This window comes from Natator depressus, chromosome 2, assembly GCF_965152275.1.
Source record: "Natator depressus isolate rNatDep1 chromosome 2, rNatDep2.hap1, whole genome shotgun sequence".
NCBI classification, from domain to species: Eukaryota; Metazoa; Chordata; order Testudines; family Cheloniidae; genus Natator; species Natator depressus.
Genome location: NC_134235.1, coordinates 231,002,387 through 231,017,846, shown reverse-complemented (window position 1 = coordinate 231,017,846; position 15,460 = coordinate 231,002,387). Strand labels below are relative to the sequence as shown.

The following is a 15,460-nucleotide window of genomic DNA, read 5'->3' as shown; positions in this document are numbered from 1 at the left end:
ATAAGGCTTTTATTTTAACATTCATTGTTCTTTTTCCCTTTAGCTGGAGAGAGTTTTTAGAAGAGAAAAAACACACACCCTTGTTTGCCTGTCTTAGATAGTATCAAAGATGGTAATAACTGTCCTTTGGGGGAAAAGAAAAGAAGTTAGTTTAGACAGATTGGAGCTGTTGTAGTTACAGTCCAATCTCATTTCATCCCAGGTGGTGTTCATCTCAGCGGGAGCCAGTGGTGATGTCATCTGGGTCCCCCTCTCTGGCCTGATCAGGATCTCTCTCAGGATCAGGATAATGGAGGCGAAGAGTCACAGGAGATGGTGGGAGTGGCAGTGAGGATGATGAAGTTCACTCCAGTAGCCAATTTTTTTTTTTTTTTTTTTTTTTTTTTTACCCAAAGTCTCTTCTTTCCTTAAGGACCCAAAATAGGAGTGATGGGTGAAATTATTTTGTCCACCAACAGAGGCCTAATTTTTGACATATCAGTTTTGGTTCACTGATTTCTGGTTCTACACTTTTCTTATTTATCCAGCAGGATCTTAACACAGTCCTTCAGTTAGATCAGTATGCCTTGTTGCTTGGACTAATTCAGTCTGGCTGGCTAGTTCCCTTTCATAACTTTTCCAGGTCAACATTTGTTATAAATTAGTGACATTTTATGCACTTAAGCTCATAATTAGAGTAAATTTGTAGATCCAATTATTACAGCAGAGGAAAAGGAGGAGTCTCCTACCTCTATGGATCCCTGAGATACAGGAGGAGAAATCCCATCCTACGCAGAGCTGGCCTTAGCATTTTTTTGGGGGGCAGGGGGCATACATGTCACTGTACGCAGGGAGGATCAGCAAAGTTATTCAGAGGCATTTCAATGTTAACTAACTAATTTTAAATAAAAAGCAAGCCAGGGAGTGGTTGATTTTTAGGACTCATGCTGTAGAAGTGGAGCTCAGATGCTTGAGCTGGCGTCCATATATAGTTGCCAATATTTTTTGAAAAGCTTTTCAAGAGATGATTGTATAAACGTAGGTCTGGAGATCATAGTTTCCCTCTCCCCAAATGCTGAAGAGCTTGGTGTGCTCATTGGATTAACTTTAGGATTTGTAAAGTGCTTTACAGTACTTACATTAATCATCATCATCATCATCATCATGATTGCCTGTGAACTAGGCAAGCAGTATTATCTTTATTTTACACACTGGAAAACTGTAAGGTACAAACATGGAGTGATTTGACTAAAGCCACAGAGGGAATCTATGTCAGAACTGGGATTAGACCACAAGATTCCCTTACTCTCAGTCCTGTGCTTAGTTCATTTGATCCTTTCTTTCCTACTATTAAATTCTCCATCCAACTTGTAGTAAAAGCCCAGATTGTCTGTTCTGTAATAGAGCCATCTCAGGTACAGGCAGTCAGATGGGAAGGAACTTGTTGCCACAGCCTAAGAGCACTGCCCCCCTACTGGTGTAAACTGATTTGGGCTCCCCTAAATTCTGGGGAGAGGAGGAAATACTGCAGAGGTACTACAATGAGATCTGTCCAAGCTGCAGCATCCTCAATTTTAGAAGCAAAGGGACTGTCCTCTCCCCTAACATAAAGGCTGGAACACAGGAGGAAAATCCACAATATACATACCAATTTCATTATCAAGCGAAGGGACTTTTTGAAAACACACACACACTACAGTTTTGTTCACTGAAGTCTTTAAAAAGAGAGAAGACGCTCTTAGACAAAGTTTCAGTACAAATAACCAAACAAACAATCTCTCACACACAATTACCATTTATATCTACCAATAGGATCCCAGAATCCAGGTCTTGGACTGTTACAGGGTCCTTGGGTTGCTTGCTTATAAAAGCTATAGAACTTGAGCATCATTTCATTCGTTGGCTGGAATGAACCTAGTGAAAACATTTTAAAATCAGTGGAAATTGACATTAAAGACATTTAGTCTCTTTTATGCATTGTTAATATTTCTGTGGGAAATTAACCTGCACTTCTTATAACTCACAGCATGATAAAGAGTCTGCTCCTCAAAGGCACAATTCCCCCTGAAGTCAATGGGGATGGTGGGGGTTAATACATTTCTGGATTACACCAGAGTGAATATTTACTGACTGAGAGAAAATTTCAGATCTAGTTTAAGGGGCTGCATGATCAATGACTTTGGACTTTAAGCGCCACGTTCAGACAGAGGGACTGCAAAATAAGTCACCCTGACCACTTTAAAAGGACACAATCAACTTCACCACATTTGTCTGGATTTTGAAAAACTATTTTTACCTATAGCAAATAACATAATTGACAGATTTGAGATCAAAATGTTTCACTATTTCTTCAGTTTGTTTACTTTAGGCATTTGACAGCACTTTCTGTACAGTCACTGTTTTCTCAACAACAGAAAACATGTGTACAGATAGGAAAATCGGATTTTTTGGCAGAGGGAATTCACGCTCAGGCATTTCTCCTGAAACAGCTTTTAAGTTGAAATCTATTCAGTTTTTTTAAAAAGCTGATAATGATCCTTTAATTTTTGCCCTCACAAAATCAATTATAGTTTAAACCAGTCTGTGGTGAGTTTTTTGGCTTCTCTGTTAATGTAAGATCATCAGTGTCTTTGATAATAGCAACAAATAAAAACTCTAGAGGAAAAAAAAGTCTCGTCCTCAATTTTTGCAATTCTTCAAACACATTTAATAACTTTGTTTACTCTTCAAACTAACAAATTCACAGTGATTGCTGTGAAGTCATAAAATCATATTAGGGATTCCAAGGAGGCAAGTACTTTCTCCTACTTTTGCAACAAAGGTGGAATGGGAACGAGTAGGATAGTAAAAGCTACATTGTTTACATCAACAAAACACCTCCTATGTGAACAAAATGCATGCTTAACATTCTCTGGAGGGACAAAGAAATTTGTTCTGTGGCATCAGGAATGATCAAACATATTTTGAACTGCTCAGGAAAACATATTAAAAGCAAATTTTAAAACTTGATCTGCTGGGCCCCTGCAAACCCTTACAGTACAGTATTTATTGAACCACTGATTGCAAATATGAGAAAATTGCAGACGATGCCATGTCTAAGTGGCTGAACAAATAAGTTATGAATAAGCTTTTGGCCCAGAAGGCCAGCGTAAGGAACAGCTCTGTCACCATGTTTAATGGCTGGTGTCACTCAGACAGTCCCCTCATCATCTGTCAGCAATTCCCTAGCCCCTCTGGGGGACTCCCTGGCATTCCAGCTGCCTGCCAGGTACCCTCGTTTAGAGCTCTAGAGGGGGCTTATGGGGAGGATGTGGCTGCCTTGGCAGAGCTGCAGGGGGTGGGGAAGAGAAATCAGGTTTATTTTGTCCTGGCGGGGAGAGGGGGTGCAAGGGAACAGCCAAGGATTGCTCTCCTAGAAAAAGATATCAGGGTTGGAAGGGACCTCAGGAGGTCATCTAGTCCAACCCCCTGCTCAAAGCAGGGCCAATCCCCAATTTTTGCCCCATCCAGGATTGAACGCACAACCCTGGGTTTAGCAGGCCAATGCTCAAACCACTGAGATATCCCTCCCCCCAAGAAAGAAAAGGAGTACTTGTGGCACCTTACAGACTAACAAATTTATTTGAGCATAAGCTTTCGTGAGCTACAGCTCGCTTCATCGGTGGCAAGGCTGTAATCGGCCTGCGCTCCAGATGGCAAAAGAGCAGGCGAGCGTCCGAGTCCGCAGGTCTCCTCTCCTCCGGCCGGCTGCAGCCCCACAGGCCCTGCACGGACACAAGACTCCTGGCCCCACTCACTTACCATTTTTGGGCAAGCTCTGAATCACCTTCACGGCCGCCTCAAACCTGGTCTCATGCACCGAGCCGGTCTCCGCCATGCCCCCCGCCTTCCCCTCGGCCACAGCCGGGCCCGAGATGTGTCAGCTGGAATCGCGCGCGCAGCGGCAGCAGCAGCAGCAGCTCCCCCTCCCCGCGGCGCCTGCATCCAACTGACCGGAGACAGGGGGAGAGGAATGGGCGACTGCTCCGCCGCCTCCCGGGCCGCCGCCCACGGCAGGAGCAGCCCCGCTCGGCACTCAGAGACTGGGGCAAAGGGCATGAGGGTCCAACACTCCCCCCACATCTCAGCCCCTCATTCCCGCCACCCCGCCCCGGCCGCCCGACCCCCTTCCATAACCCAACACTGCTCATCCTCCTCCCCACACACACACACACCCGCAACCCCCTGTGACCTCCCACCTGTCCACTGAATCGCTTCCGCGCATCACCCAACCCCCCCCCCAACACGCACCCCTCGCTTCCTCCCTGCCCGTCCCAGCTGCCCCTTCATCGCCCCATCTCCTGCCAAACCCCGTCCGAAAACGCCGCCCCAACTTCCAACATCTACCCCTCAGGTCATGTCCCCTAACTAACCCCCCCCCACACACACACACACACACACACCCACACACACCCTGTATTACACCGTCCTCCACCTCCCCCCCCACTGCCCCGAAACAGCCCCCCCCCCGCATGCCCCTGTGAGCTCATCCACCGCCCCGAAACAGCCCCCCCCCCCCCGCCGCACTGCCCCTCGGAGCTCGCCCCCCACCACAGCCTGGCCGTTGAAAAGGCCCACGATAAATAGTCACCCCTTTCCCCAGCTGTCAAGAGCAAACACGGTAGCCAAGGCCGTGGCAGCTGGTCCTGCTCCCCCCCACCGCGCAGCCCCCGTAGCAAACAGAGAGCGAGCCGTTTGTCACGCTACATGGGCGCCTACCTTTGCCCAGGGATCAGGTCCTCCTGTAATGTCTCCCAGCAGCGGCCCTCAAGTCAGCCTTCGGGCTAGCCTCCGCCCTGAGGCATTCTGGGAAATGTAGTCCACGCTGCTGCTCCACTTCCGGTCTGGGGCCTTGCTGTGGGCGGTAACCCTGCCTGTGTGTTGTGGTCTCACAGGCACAAGCAGCAGCTGGCGGCCTGGTCTGACCGCCCCGAAGGCTCTCTGGAAGAGAACAGGAACATTCCGGCCTCAGGGAATGAACTGATGGTACCTTTCAGACTCTCCGTGACACGAATAATGATGATGGTATAGAGAGCACCTTTCGGTCCCAGAGAATCACGAAGCCCTTTAAAAACACAACCAGCTCATATCTCAGGTACACAGAGGGCTCCCTTCACTGCCTGCACCATCAGTGAATGCTTAAAGTGTGAGGCAGGACACAGCAGCACTTGATACACATACCCTAGTTTAGAACAAGTAGTAGATTTATTTACGATATTATTTTATCTCTGGATTGATAATATTGTAATTTCAATTATTTTTCCAAGCCTATTCTGAACAGTAATGATTTAAATTGGAGGTTCAAACATGGAGCATCTGAAATGCTGATCATGTTAAATGGTTCAAGCAATAAGATAGCAATAAGATTACATGGGCTGAGGAAACAATTTTCTCCCCTCTCCCATACCTGTTATCTTACCTAGTTTTCCCCTTTGCTTTCCTTCTTACTTTCTTTTCCTCCTCTGGTGCCCAGCCTTTGCTTCCTTGAGATACACACAAAATACCTTGGTTGCCTTACATAGATCCCCCAGCTGCACCCAGTCTGTTTAACTGCTTGCCTTCTCACACACACACATGCACTGGATCACTGATTAACTTCACACACATTTATTATCCCAAGCTGCCAGTGTACATACATGTAGCTTTAGAAATATTAAAGGGATACTGTTAAGTTAAAAACCTTACAGTCAGCATTTTCAGAAGCAGGAGCCTAAAGTTAGACTTCCAAATTCATATTTAGATAAGTAAATAAACCAAACAAGATATCAGTAGACTACCACTTACAGGTTAAATACATAACTAAATCACCAAAGTGCTGAGCATCCAGCACTATAGAAAATCAGGCCAAAAATATACCAAACCATCTTGCCTTTGGGATAAGAGAAATAATTTATCAACAGAGTTGTAGGATCAGTTTATAGCCCTTTTGACCAGACTTCAGTATTAAAAACCTTGAACTCTTACTAGTTCAATTTCCTGATGCAAAAACAAACAAAAAACAACCTAACCCACTCACACCCACACCAACAACTGAATGATAGTTGTCTGTTCACATTATATGCCCTCTGGTGGGAAAGAAAAAACTCAACAGAGAGGGAATTAAAGTAGATCAGCCTTTGCCCTGCTGAGCCAGTACATTCCACCGGATCAACAGCCTTCTGGACAGGTTAGGGCTTTGCTTTAGAGAAGCTTTTACTTTCAGAGCTACTCAAATTGGACTATTGATATTGGATAAATGAAAGTAAGTGTCATGAATACTCAGGGCATTTTGGCACCTGAGGCGGGGAGCTCAAATGATGCCCCCATACCCCCTCGCTTGGGCCAAAACTTTGAAAGGTCTCAGTTCTGCTTTCTTCCTGTTCTACTCCTTCCATGGTACTGCTCTGCTACCTACCCCAATAAAGGAGAACTAACAACTTAAAATGCCTTGTTCAAAAATATTAAGTAACACTTAACTTTCAGGTTTCAGAGTAGCAGCAATGTTAGTCTGTATCCGCAAAAAGAAAAGGAGTACTTGTGGCACCTTAGAGACTAACAAATTTATTTGAGCATAAGCTTTCGTGAACGACAGCTCACTTCATCGGATGCATTCAGTGGAAAATACAGTGGGGAGATTTATATTCACAGAGAACATGAAACAATGGGTGTTACCATACACACTGTAATGAGAGTGATCAGATAAGGTCTAATGAACATAAAATGAATTTGTGATTTCAAGTACACTGTAATTTAAATACCACTAACAATCAGTAAATCCAGAAGTTAGACCTATTCCCATTATTAATAGTATTAAGCCTCTTGCCTCCCCAAATATAGAAGTCAAACAACGCCTCTGGCTGGACAATGACCCTGAAACCTTCCTAGTTACACCTGAGAAGGAGGCACTAGCATTCTAGTGGCCCGCAGAACAATTGGCTTTGATCCCGGCTCCATACTTGATGGGTCTGGCCCAGGCATCCTATCATAATCTGGACTTGGAGAGGGCAAGACGACAAACATGTAGAGTTTTGGATTACTTGGGTATTTCTGAGGAGACCCACTGTCAATGATTTAGAACTGAGAGCTACCCCAGGGTGGCAAGACCCTGGATAGTGGCACAATGATTGTGAGAACACTGTTGGAAGTGGCTCCATCCAGAGGAGCGATAGGGGCCCTGATGGCTGAGGCCATTGTGACAGAGCAATTCATAAAGACATTAACTGTGGAAGGCAAGGAGTTGTTGCTACGGCACTGCCCGGGGACGTTATCTGAAGCAGTTAGGCTAATGGAGGACTTTGTAGGAGCAAAAGAGCATTAGTGGCAGGATCACCCAAAGCTTTCACCAGCATTCATACAGGTAGGGAGACACCCAGGTGCAGTTACACGCAGGCTCTCTAACCACCAGCTTCCCAGCCTGGGACCCCAGGGCAATACCATCCTGCCCTGGTCAAATCTGGCCAGTATATGGGCTTAATACCTGGTCCACCTCTCCATCAATGCGAAGAGAACAATGCACACTTGTGGTAACCAAGCATAGATTTTCCCCAAGCACTCCAGTCAAAGCTCACTGGTTTAGAATAATATATAAAATAATTTTATTAACTACAAAACATTTTAAGTGATTGTAAGTGATAGCAAACAGATCAAAGCAGATTACCTAGCAAATAACAAAAACACAATCTAAGCTTAATATACTAAATAGATTTTATATGAATTAGCAGATTCTCACCCTAAGAGATGATACAAGCAGACTGCAGATTCTTAAGGGGCAAGCTGCATTAGCTTTACAGCTTGGAATCCCCAAGTGTTTCATACACAGGCTAGAAATCCCTTTAGCCTGGGTCCAGCACTTCCCGCAGTTCAGTCTTTGTTCCTCGGGTGTTTCCAGCAGTCTTCTTGTGTGGGGAGTGAAGAACCACAGATGACGTCACACCCTGCCTTATATAGCTTTTGCATACGGTGGGAACCCTTTGTTCCAAAGCTTGGTTCCCAGATCAGTCTGTGGAAAAATACTGACATACCAATATGGACTCCAGCATCATGTGTTCTGATCACATGTCACTGTAGAGTCATAGCAGCCATCACTCACAGGCTGTCTGTAGCATTCTCAGGAAGGCTCACCAGGTGGGAGATGAGCTTCTCCTAAGGCCTGTTGTTTTCCCTAACGGCTCATTACCCTGAATAGGCCCTTCCAAACCAGCTATCTAGACTGAAAGCATCTGGTCTACTGGGCATTACCTAGGTGTAACTACATTTGAAATACAGATATATAGTCAATATTCATAACAAAAATGATACATGCATACAAATAGGATAATCATATTTAGCAAATCATAACTTTTCCAATGATACCTCACATGACTTATGTACAAAATTTACCATAATTATACCATAAACCTATCATCATAATATCACTGTGAAGAATATGGGTTGCAGTGTCACACCACGAGGGGCTTCTCCCAGATGGTCAGACCACCCCTTGGACCAAGGGTAGTCCCAGGAAGACAGGTCGTTTGGGCATAAACACAACATAATCCGTGAGGCTGCCAGGCACTTCAAACAACGGGAACAGAATCCATAGACCAGGTTCCAGCTGCCACTCCACGACTGGGCCTATCCTCATGTAGGAAAGATGCCGGCAGCACCAGTCCATTAACATTCTATTCCTATGGGCAGACCAGACACACAAAGAGGGAGTGTTCTCTTATGGAATGCAAATATGCCTAGGGCTGGACAGCAGAAATCCAGGTATGGAAAAAGACTCCCCCTAAGTTGATGGTACCAGTGGTGGTCCAAGGGAAGATGGTTCAAGGACTCTTGGACTCTGGTTGCAGTCAGATGGTGATTCAGACTTCCATGGTGGAGGTGACAACATTCCTAAGCATATGATCCACCTGTAGTGTGTATATATATATATGGCAATGTCAAATATATCCCAACCAACAACTACAACTGACTGTGGGAACCCATCCAAAAAATTGGCCTATCCCATATTCATAGAATGGGACTGGCCTTTTTTCTGGCAAGTCATTAATGCACAAGCCCAGATAACAAGCAAGGATCAGGGTCCATCAGTACAACCAGTTCCCCGGAGCTTGTTGAGTCTGGGGGAAGCCAACGACCCTGAAGAAGAAATGTTCTGAGCAACTCGGCTGCTGACACCCACAGGGAAAGAAGAGATAAGCAGCTGGGACCTGGAAGACATCCTACACAGCATGAATTTTGTACAAGAACAGAGGAATGACCCTATACTGAGCCATGCATATGAACAACTGCCCTCCATAAATGATGAGGTAACAAAGCCTCAGCAGGGTGAGTAGTATCCACACTTTGCACTCAAGAAGGAGCACTTGTACCAGTTTGAAAGAGATCAACAAACTGAGGTGGTGAGGGCCCACACAGTTACCGTCAGGTGGTGTTGCAACTTGCACATGACATCCCATGTGCTGGATAGCTGGAAAGGGCGAAGAGTTTGTCTCAGGTATTAACTTGGTTCTACTGGCCAGGTATACACAATGGGACAAGAAAATACCATTCCTCCTGCCCAGAGTGTCAGCTAGCCAGCAGCAAAGGGGCTCTATGGTACCCTTGGTCCCTCTGCCCTGTATGATATGCCCTTTGAGAAAATTGATGTGGATATGGTTGGGCCCCTAAGGAAAACTGCCTTGGGGTGTCAATACATATTAGTGATCACTGACTATGCAAACAGGTACCTGGAGGCTGCTCCCCTGCGCTCTGTGAAAGCTACGGCAATAGCTCTGGGACTCTTGCAGCTCTTTGCACATGTGGGTTTTCTTGTGAGGTTGACAGATGTTCCTTGGTAATTTGACTGAAAGTACCAACTCATTTCAGTCAGGTATCTGATAATTATTTGCAGTCTTTATTAACCTGGGCTGGTTTGCCCAGGGATTGGGCTCCCTGGTATTCTAGGGTTAAAGGCACTGTATCCAATTTCAAATCCCCTTTGAGCCATCCAATTCAGATATTCCCTATCTTTAGATAATGTGTTATTGTTTTTGTTTTAGTGTTTTAAAAGGTGGATCCAGTAACAAAATGTAATGTTAGATCTATTTCAAATAATGCTCTTTGAAAAACAAACATTTTAAAACATAATTTTGTACAAAGCATAACCATACCCCTCAAATAAGTTTAGCAGCATTTGACTTTGTACGGAACCCTCTAGTGCTTCTAAAGGTAAAACTTATTTTTATAGCCTTATAGTGCTCTACTGGATATTGTATTTTGATCCTCACATTATTTTCTACAAGATGCAAGCTAACCATTCAGTTCTTTTATGAGATTTTTAATAAAGTTAAATTTCTTTCCTGCCTAAAGATATTATTCTTCTAAAGCCAACAGATATTTATACAGGAGCTGCTCAGCTTTTCGCATATTTCCATAAAGAATGGAAAAAAATCCCATCCCCTTACAAAGCTATGAATCAAACTTCAGAAAGTGTGTAATTTCTTCTTGGAGCAGCATAACAGGCCTAGACAAATATTCACCATGTCTCATTTTGACCAGATAACAGGAATGGACTGCTCGTAGCACACATTTATTCTTATCTCCTTGGTATAAGCTCCAATATTTTGAGGTTAAATTCTGCTGTCAGTTATGCTGACAAGCATAACCTGAACTAAATCTGGAGTAACCCATTGAGTCCAGAGGATTTACAGTATTCTGGATTTACACCAGTGCACTTAGTAGAATTACAGTAGAAGAACCGTAGAAGTCTATCCCATTATGGGGTTAATTTTATGCCAGTTTTGATGTTTACAATTCCCATCTTCACATACCATTGCTACTAAAGCTTCAGAAAGCTGATACTTCATGTAATTTTGCCTTTTGGGAATAACAAAATGCCGTAACTGGATGTATTAGTGTGCTTATACAATGGCATATTTATAGCCTCAAGAATCTTGTAATATTTCTTTTCAGTAATGACTTGAAAAAAGTCAAACTAGTATTCTTATTTTTAGCCATGCTCCTTTGAAATGTGAGCAAAGGATGGTTATTGTTCTTTCAAGCCAATCTTATCAATGACACTGTGGAAATGTTTTCATGACACATACTTGCCAAAATACAAAACCTGAAGTTTAACTGACAGAGCTCGCTGAACTCAAGAGATTCCCTGCCTATATTTATCATTCTGCATATTTATTCAGGCAGAAAATGTACTACTGAATTTTTTCTGAGAGTTTCAACAACCTAATGTATCAGACTGGGGGTGATTTATTGGAATAAATGCTCCTAGGAACAAGCTCTCAGAAGCATTTAAGACTCAACTTTAATTGGATGTCTCAGCTCACCACCACCACTATCTATTCCCTATGGTCGCCAGAAGTGGCCTAGCTCTGACACTGTGTGAGCTCTGGTAAAACATCTGACTCCCTCAGAACTGATTGCCAACTGAGCCACTATTGTCAGCTTTCTACCATGGCCTTTCCACTTGTATCTTATTCAAATGTAAGATCCGGTACTGGCCTTTATCCAGGAAAGTATATCTGGGCATCTCTGTTGGGAGAGACAGATGACATTTTGGAAGTGTTTTCATTCCTATTACTGGATCATTTTTGTTTAAGTCCAGTAAAGCAGTAGTTCTCAAACTTTTGTACTGGTGACCCCTTTCACATAGCAAGCCTCTGAGGGTATGTCTACACTATGAAATTAGGTCGAATTTATAGAAGTCTATTTTTAGAAAGCGATTTTATACAGTCGATTGTGTGTCCCCACTAAGCACATTAAGTCGGCGGAGTGCGTCCACAGTACCGACGCTAGCGTCGACTTTCAGAGCGTTGCACTGTGGGTAGCTATCCCACAGTTCCTGCAGTCTCCGCCGCCCATTGGAATTCTGGGTTGAGCTCCCAATGCCTGATGGGGGCAAAAACATTGTCACAGGTGGTTTTGGGTACATGTTGTCAGTTGCCCCTCCCTCCGTGAAAGCAACAGCAGACAATCGTTTCGCACCTTTTTTCCGTGTGGGTGTCATACTGCTTTCAGCAGATGGTGCAGTAGGACCAGTGGCGGATTAATGATTTTGCCAGCCCTAGGCCCTGAAATGATTGCCGCCTCCCACCCAGCAGCTCCCCCCCGCCCCATCTCACCTCCACTCTGCCTCCGCCTCCTCCCCTGAGCACGCTGCTGCGTCCTGCTTCTCCCTGCTACCTGCCAGTGTTTGTGTGCGAAACAGGTTCACAAAGGAGGGGGGAAGAGGGAGGAACATGGCGCGCTCAGGAGAGGAGGCGGGCCAGGGGCGGGGATTTGGAGAAGAGGACCAATTGGGGCAGGGAGGTGGCGGGGAAGGGGTGGAGTTGGGGCGGGGCTGGGGGCGGAGGGTGCAAACTGGTACCAGGGAAAGCAGCCTCTGGCTGCTATTATAAATTTGCCGCCCCTGCAATTTGCCGCCCTAGGCCTAGGCCTCGTTGGCCTAGGCGTTAATACACCGCTGAGTAGGGCTGCTAACCGTTGTTATCGAACAACCACTTCTGCTGCCACTCTGCTCTCCTGCTCTAGCAGCAGATGGTGCAGTAGGTCGGAAAAACTGGTCTTCCAGCCACTGCTTCCACTGCCACTCTGCTCTCCTGGTGGTCTCGCAGGTCCTCTATATGACCGTCATCATCCACCGCTTCTCCTGCAACTCTACTCTCCTGCTCTTATCTCGCCATACCACGGCAAGCGTGCAGCCTGCTCAGCTGTTGTGTCCTGGCAGTAGACGGTGAAGTAGGTCTGCAAAACTTGTCATCCAACCGCCGCTTCCCCTGCAACTCTGCTCTCCTGCAGATCCCATCCCACAGCAAGCATGGAGCCCGCTCAGATCACCGCAGCAGTTATGAGCATTGTAAACACCTTGCACATTATCATACAGTATATGCAGAACCAGAACCTGCAAAAGCAGGCGAGGAGGCGACGGCAGCTCGGTGACAAGAGCGATGAGGACATGGACACAGACTTCTCTCAAAGCACGGGCCCCGGCAATTTGGACATCATGGTGGTAATGGGGCAGTTTCAGGCTGTGGAACACCAATTCTGGGCCCGGGAAACAAGCACAAACTGGTGGGACCACATAGTGTTGCAGGTCTGGGATAATTCCCAGTGGCTGCGAAACTTTCGCATGCGTAAGGGCACTTTCATGGAACTTTGTGACTTGCTTTCCCCTGCCCTGAAGCGCAAGAAAACCAAGATAAGAGCAGCCCTCACAGTTCACAAGTGAGTGGCGATAGCTCTCTGGAAGCCTGCAACGCTACCGGTCAGTCGGGAATCAATTTGGAGTGGGCAAATCTACTGTGGGGGCTGCTGTGATCCAAGTAGCCAGCACAATCACTGAGCTGCTGCTATGAAGGGTAGTGACTCCGGGAAATGTGCAGGTCATAGTGGATGGCTTTGCTGCAATGGGATTCCCTAACCGTGGTGGGGCGATAGACGGAACACATATCCCTATCTTGGGACCGGAGCATCAAGGCAGCCAGTACATAAACCGAAAGGGGTACTTTTCAATGGTGCTGCAAGCACTGGTGGATCACAAAGGACGTTTCACCAACATCAACGTGGGATGGCTGGGAAAGGTACATGACACTTGCATCTTCAGGAACTCTAGTCTGTCTGAAGAGCTGCAGCAAGGGACTTACTTTCCAGACCAGAAAATAACGGCTGGGGATGTTGAAATGCCTATAGTTATCCTTGGGGACCCAGCCTACCCCTTAATGCCATGGCTCATGAAGCCAAACACAGGCAGCCTGGACAGTAGTCAGGAGCTGTTCAACTATAGGCTGAGCAAGTGCAGAATGATGGTAGAATGTGCATTAAAAGCACGCTGGCACAGTTTACTGACTCAGTTAGACCTCAGCAAAACCAATATTCCCATTGTTATTGCTGCTTGCTCTGTGCTCCACAATATCTGTGAGAGTAAGGGGGAGACATTTATGGCAGGGTGGGAGGTTGAGGCAAATCGCTTGGCCGCTGATTACACATAGCGAGACACCAGGGCAGTTAGAAGAGCACAGCAGGGCGCACTGTGCATCAGAGAAGCTTTGAAAACCAGATTCATGGCTGGCCAGGCTACGGTGTGACAGTTTTGTTTGTTTCTCCTTGATGAAAACCCGCCCCCTTGGTTCACTCTACTTCCCTGTAAGCCAACCGCCCTCCCCTCCCACCTTCGATCACCACTTGCAGAGGCAATAAAGTCATTGTTGTTTCAAATTCATGCATTCTTTATTAATTTGTCACACAAATAGGGGGATAACTGCCAAGGTAGCCTGGGAGGGGTCGGGGAGGAGGGAAGCACTGGGTGGGGTGGGGGAGGAGGGCAGGACAAGGCCACACTGCACTTCAAAACTTATTGAATGCCAGCCTTCTGTTGCTTGGGCAGTCCTCTGGGGTGGAGTGGTTGGGTGCCTGGCGGCCCCGTGTTGGGTGCCCCCCCCACCGCGTTCTTGAGCGTCTGGGTGCGGAGGCTATGGAACTTGGGGAGGAGGGTGGTTGGTTACACAGGGGCTGCAGTGGTGGTTTGTGCCTTTCCTGCACCTCAACTATACACCGGAGCATATCAGTTTGATCCTCCAGTAGCCTCAGCGTTGCGTCCTGCCTCCTCTCATCGTGCTGCCGCCACCTCTCCTGTTGCTCCAGCCATCTATCCTCTCGCGCATCCCTCCTGTCCTTGCATTCATTTTGTGCTTTCCTGGACTCTGACATTGTCTCCCTCCATGCATTCTGCTGGGTTCTTTAGTGAGGGAGGACTGCATGAGCTCAGAGAACATTTAATCGTGAGTGCATTTTTTTCGCCTTCTTATCTTCGTTAGCCTCTGGGACGGAGATAATAGTGGCAGCGTTGAAACATTTGCAACTGCAGGAGGAAAAAAAGGGAGAGTAGTATTTAAAAAGACACACTGGCCATTTAAAAGGAGGGGCTGATGTTTTCGGGTTAACATGCAGCACAAACCCAACTAAACCCCCCCGCCCCAGTTCTCTGGGATGATCGCTTCACCCCTCCCCCCACTGCGTGGCTAACAGCGGGGATGATTTCTTTTCAGCCACAGGCAAACAGCCCAGCAGGAACGGCCACCTCTGAATGTTCCCTTAATAAAATTCCCCTATTTCAACCAGGTGACCATGAATGATGTCACTCCGGAGGATAACACAGAGAGATAAAGAACGGATGTTGCTTGAATGCCAGTAAACATAGAATCATAGAATATCAGGGTTGGAAGGGACCTCAGGAGGTCATCTAGTCCAACCCCCTGCTCAAAGCAGGACCGATCCCCAACTAAATCATCCCAGCCAGGGCTTTGTCAAGCCTGACCTTAAAAACTTCTAAGGAAGGAGATTCCACCACCTCCCTAGGTAACGCATTCCAGTGTTTCACCACCCTCCTAGTGAAAAAGTTTTTCCTAATATCCAACCTAAATCTCCCCCACTGCAACTTGAGACCATTACTCCTTGTTCTGTCATCTGCTACCACTGAGAACAG

The 15,460-nt window shown here is 46.2% G+C and overlaps 1 protein-coding gene across 5 annotated transcripts in view; it reads right to left on the bottom strand.

The window, feature by feature from the left end:
- ACBD5 (acyl-CoA binding domain containing 5) overlaps positions 1-5,541 on the bottom strand; it is a 71,198-nt gene extending 65,657 nt beyond the window's left edge. For 2 of the 5 annotated variants that reach the window (XM_074946132.1, XM_074946130.1), the window contains exons 1-3: positions 4,738-4,959; positions 3,781-3,967; positions 1,773-1,893 (exon numbers count right to left, since the gene is read on the bottom strand). In XM_074946132.1, the coding sequence (XP_074802233.1) occupies positions 1,773-1,893; positions 3,781-3,856 (197 nt within the window). In that variant the 5' untranslated portion in view covers positions 3,857-3,967; positions 4,738-4,959. Of the gene's footprint in view, positions 1-1,772; positions 1,894-3,780; positions 3,968-4,737; positions 4,960-5,437 lie in introns of those variants that run through there. The other 3 variants (XM_074946131.1, XM_074946134.1, XM_074946133.1) reach the window with 3 other exon arrangements.
- Positions 5,542-15,460: the final 9,919 nt, after the last annotated feature.